General features: G+C 36.4%; 1 protein-coding gene across 1 annotated transcript in view; it reads right to left on the bottom strand.

Moving 5' to 3' along the window:
- The window catches only part of soat1 (sterol O-acyltransferase 1), a 16,750-nt gene extending 13,243 nt beyond the window's left edge, over positions 1-3,507 (bottom strand). Inside the window, exons 1-2 of the mRNA XM_016446128.1 lie at positions 3,292-3,507; positions 2,351-2,463 (exon numbers count right to left, since the gene is read on the bottom strand). Coding sequence (XP_016301614.1) covers positions 2,351-2,456 — 106 coding nt within the window. The 5' untranslated portion in view covers positions 2,457-2,463; positions 3,292-3,507. The remainder of the gene's footprint in view (positions 1-2,350; positions 2,464-3,291) is intronic.
- Positions 3,508-4,360: the final 853 nt, after the last annotated feature.

Here is a 4,360-nt window from a genome sequence, read left to right as displayed (position 1 = left end):
GGCATTGTAGTCTACTCTTCCAGGTTCAGGAAACAGTCCTCCATAAAATGCTCTGCACACATCTGAATATTTGGGTTGAACTGTTCTGGAACAGTGGTGTAAATATAACTTAACCACTGATTTCTAGTAGTGTCCTCTCTTGGAAGGCCAAACAAAGTAATTTCGCTTTCACAACGAAACACAGTCCTGGGCCCTGTTCACAGACAACTTGGCACCCAGTATGTTTATTGGGTGAGGGGTCTGTGAACGTTTGTTAATCTAATGAATAATTGATTTGTTAAATCAAATGAAAAATGGTGTGTCTGATTGGTCCAGACGCTACACAACGAAACACACATCTTCTCGACATGGCGGCAGCAACAATACTATAGCGAGAATAAAAGTTATGCCTTCTTTCTTTGCGTGAACATTTGGGCAGCGTTATGCAAATCTTCCCACATCGTGACGTAGACATGTGGGGGCGTGTTAGAACGAGCCGTTTTAGGTAGGCGTGGCTGACTCTTAACTTTTATAAAGAATATCTCTTTGGATTTGAAACTTTAGTCTTTGCAACTTTACAGATCTTCTTTATGCACCAAGAGCTTGTAACACTTCAAAGAGAAAGGAAAAATTGAAATCGCATCATATGACCCCTTTAGTCAAAAGAAGATACAATATTTACTATTCAGTATAAATACAAATATTTCATCGCTATATTATTGAAGACTAAAAAAAGAGTCACTGTCATTTAGGAAAGAGAGAGTTTACGTTAGGATAGATGGATACATATGTCAAAGCCAATGAATGGACTAGACTTACAATTCATTAAAAGTTTCAAAATGCAGTTAAAGTTTTAAAATACAGTAAAAAGAAAGACAGAAAGGAACGCAATGTCTTCATTTCAATCTATGGGAGATTATACTAAGAGGCAATGAATTAATAGTAACACCGTGTTTATACCGGACGCGACAGTTGTCGTGTCACACCGCGCCACAACAGCTAAAGTCTGTCTACACTGGACGCGACAAAGCGACCGTTGAAAATCATTTGAAATTTGTGTCAGTACGTCATAAATAGAATGCAGCAGCAGTTTACTGTCGGGAATTTGTCGCGCCGCATCCAGTGTAGACAGCATAGGTTCTATTGTATTTTGTTGCGTCGCGCCGTGCCGCTCGCATCCGGTGTAGACACGGTGTAAATGTAGAACTTGATGACTTTTGACAAAAAGCACTACATTATATCCCACTGAAAACCCTAAAATTATTTCACGAGTTCGCACTAACATATAATATGATTGAGCAATTACTAGCATATTTGGCATGCTGTCCAGAGGGAGGGCTCCGAGCTCGGGATAGAGCCCGAACCCAGAGAAGTCCCCCCCCATCCCAAGAATGGGATGAAATTAGATTAAGAGTGAGGTGTTGAAGTGGAGGCGGGATGCTGGAAAACTGTTGTGGAACAGAGGTAAGTTGGCTGTATATATACACGTATTGTGCTTGTTAAGGTGATTAACTGACGAGCTCCACCTGGGCCAGACCGATTGATTATCTAATCGTGCTCCTCCCGAACCTTGTTAATGAAACATCATATATGATATTTAATTTCAAAAACCACTCACACTAACTCAAATGCTACATTGTGAAGCATTAACCTGGATCTATCTGACCGTGAGGTTGCACAATAAAACACTACTCTAGAATTTTCAGTGTCATCATGTTAGAGTTAATGGGAATGTCTGCATCATTGATAACCGTACTGGGAAGGACATGGCAATTTCTCAATCAGGTCACACTGCAAATCACATGGCAGTCTGTTCATCCCAGAATTAACCTTAATGGTTTCACTAACGTAACATGAATGTGTCATGGCCATTGTTTCCTCATTCTTCTTTAATGCATACAGTATATGATTACACAGCTCAATTAAGACCTCAATACAAGCAAGGTTAATATTGCAAATTAAAAACCTTTTACTTTAAGGAAAATTAACATTTAGTTTATAATATACCTATATTCTACCACATAAAAATCAATTATATTATTTTACCACTGAAAACTCCTAAACAGACTGGGCAAAAAGAAAAAAAAATCTCTTGTTGAGCCTGCAAATTAATAATATCAAAGGTATGTACTCTTTTATATGACAGAGCCATACAAATGATAGGTTGTACAAGCAACGTAAATAGTAAGGACACTAAGTGAAACATGTTGCAACTGATTCCAGTGGATCAGAGTTGAATGACCTACATTAGAACTAACAAAAGAAAAACTCTCTTCATTAGAACCTTAAAGTGACTGTTTTGCATCTGCCTAATTTGAATACTCTGCACTTGGAGGATCAGGGCTTTTTTTGTTTAGTGATTCAGTCTCACCATTACTGGGGCAGGACACCTCTCCTGTGCCATCCTGGTCTGATGAAGGAATCACCTTATGAGACCCCCTGCGACTGCGTGGGGCACCAGCACCCTCATTCACCATCCTGCTGCTGGAAACCCAACACCAAGAACAAACGTGATCCTTCTTCAACAGGTAAATAATTTAATTCATCACCATTTAAATTACAGAATTCTAAGAATGCTATATTATCTTGATTGCATCAATTAGATCATTTTAAACTTACTAGTAAGATTTTAATTGAATTTTAAAAGTAGTCATTCTGGCCAGTCATTGAATATGACAAAGAAAAAAAAATTCTGTAATTAGCGAGAAGATTTTTATTAGTTAGTAACTAAGAAATAAGCAAGATTATCTGAGATTATCTATCCTTGTGAAACTGTAACTGGTATCAGAATAACTTGCATACAGTACTAGTCAGAATAAGTGAGCAGTTGAAATCTGAACCACAGATTCCATAAAAATCAATAAACAAAAATGTTCAAAGGAATACCCTACTTGTCACTATTAGGATAGTTACTAGTAGCAACGGGAAAAGTACTGTAAGTGATAAACTTAACGAATACTAGTCAATATTTAATTACTTTTTGGAAATAAGTATTAGTATACTACTAAGATTAAAAAAAAAAGACCCTAGTTAGTTAATAGAATAAACGTTAAAATGGCTTACCACACAAATGCAAATATATTACACTAAATTAGCTAACTGTGTTGATGCTGGGCTGTCATTTTTGAGGGGGTTCAACTATTCGTCTGTATTTAGAACTAGCTTAAAACGACACTAAATATACGCACGAAACTCAATACGCTTATTGTACACAAACGATATTCATTTACCAGAAAATGTTTTCGACAAAATAGTGTCTGTTTTACAGGCTCCGTTTAAGAAAGACCAAAAAACAACGTTTAGATCACTTACTTGTGCTTCGTCCTCAATACACACGTGTGCAATAATCAATTCAGCTTTCTGAAGACAAACTCTATGAATGTTGACGCTGGCGACGCCGTATGATTGAACGAGATCAGCAGCATCAATCACACCTCATTGCATCAGGCCTGTTGAAATCAACTGAAACAGCAGGCGCTCGTTCTCTACCGGGGGCGGAGTCTGCTTCGAAACGACATCTGATTGGACGAGCGGTTAAATGTGCAGTAACAGTATCAATACCTTACAGCGTTGCCTGGTTTATGTAATGACTGGTTATCTCTCTCTTCTCAAAGATGTAATGGTGTGGAATAAATATATGAATCTCAAAACCCTTCAAGAATATATGCCCAGGTCATATTTCACCCCAAATACAAATGTGTCAAATGATGTGGTTATAGTTCTGTTTAGTTTTAATTATGTGTTTTATGTTAAATGATAAAATATTGTAAGTTACCTTTGTGAACATTACATATATGATACGGAAGTAAAGTGAGGATGTATAACTGTAAAAGGGCAAAGTACAGTGTACTAACAGCTTATGGAGAATGAAGACATTATATGGTTAGATCCTGATCTAGTCACTATTGCTCATTGATGCCCCAAGTTATTTATTAAACACATTCAAATTCACTAATGTATGTGAAATGATGCCTAGTTTTAAATGCAGTAAAAAAAAAAAAAAAAGCAATTATTTATCCAGGGTTGTTTATTGCATCATTTAGGAAGATGGCAAAAATACAGAGAATTTCATGACATTTCTCATGAAGAAACAGAAAAATTCTGCAATATATAAAGTACAAATGCCATATAGGGTTTTATTTTTTTTATATCAGTTAATAAAAAAAGGCACCGTGTAAAGGTTTAATATATGAACTTTTCCTCCACAAATTCTTACAACCTTACATAAATAAATCATTACAAATACTCACAACCCACTGACACACAACAAGTCTAAATAAATGTACATGCTCTCATACACACACAGTTTTTGCACCACTTTCAGTGTACCAGAAATCTGAATAATATAAACCCGGAGAACAAATTCACTAATCATAAATCT

Source organism: Sinocyclocheilus anshuiensis, unplaced genomic scaffold (genome assembly GCF_001515605.1).
Source record: "Sinocyclocheilus anshuiensis isolate Anshui unplaced genomic scaffold, SAMN03320099.WGS_v1.1 scaffold107, whole genome shotgun sequence".
NCBI classification, from domain to species: Eukaryota; Metazoa; Chordata; class Actinopteri; order Cypriniformes; family Cyprinidae; genus Sinocyclocheilus; species Sinocyclocheilus anshuiensis.
Note: the sequence above shows the minus strand (reverse complement) of the source record. Positions and strands in the feature narration are given on the sequence as shown.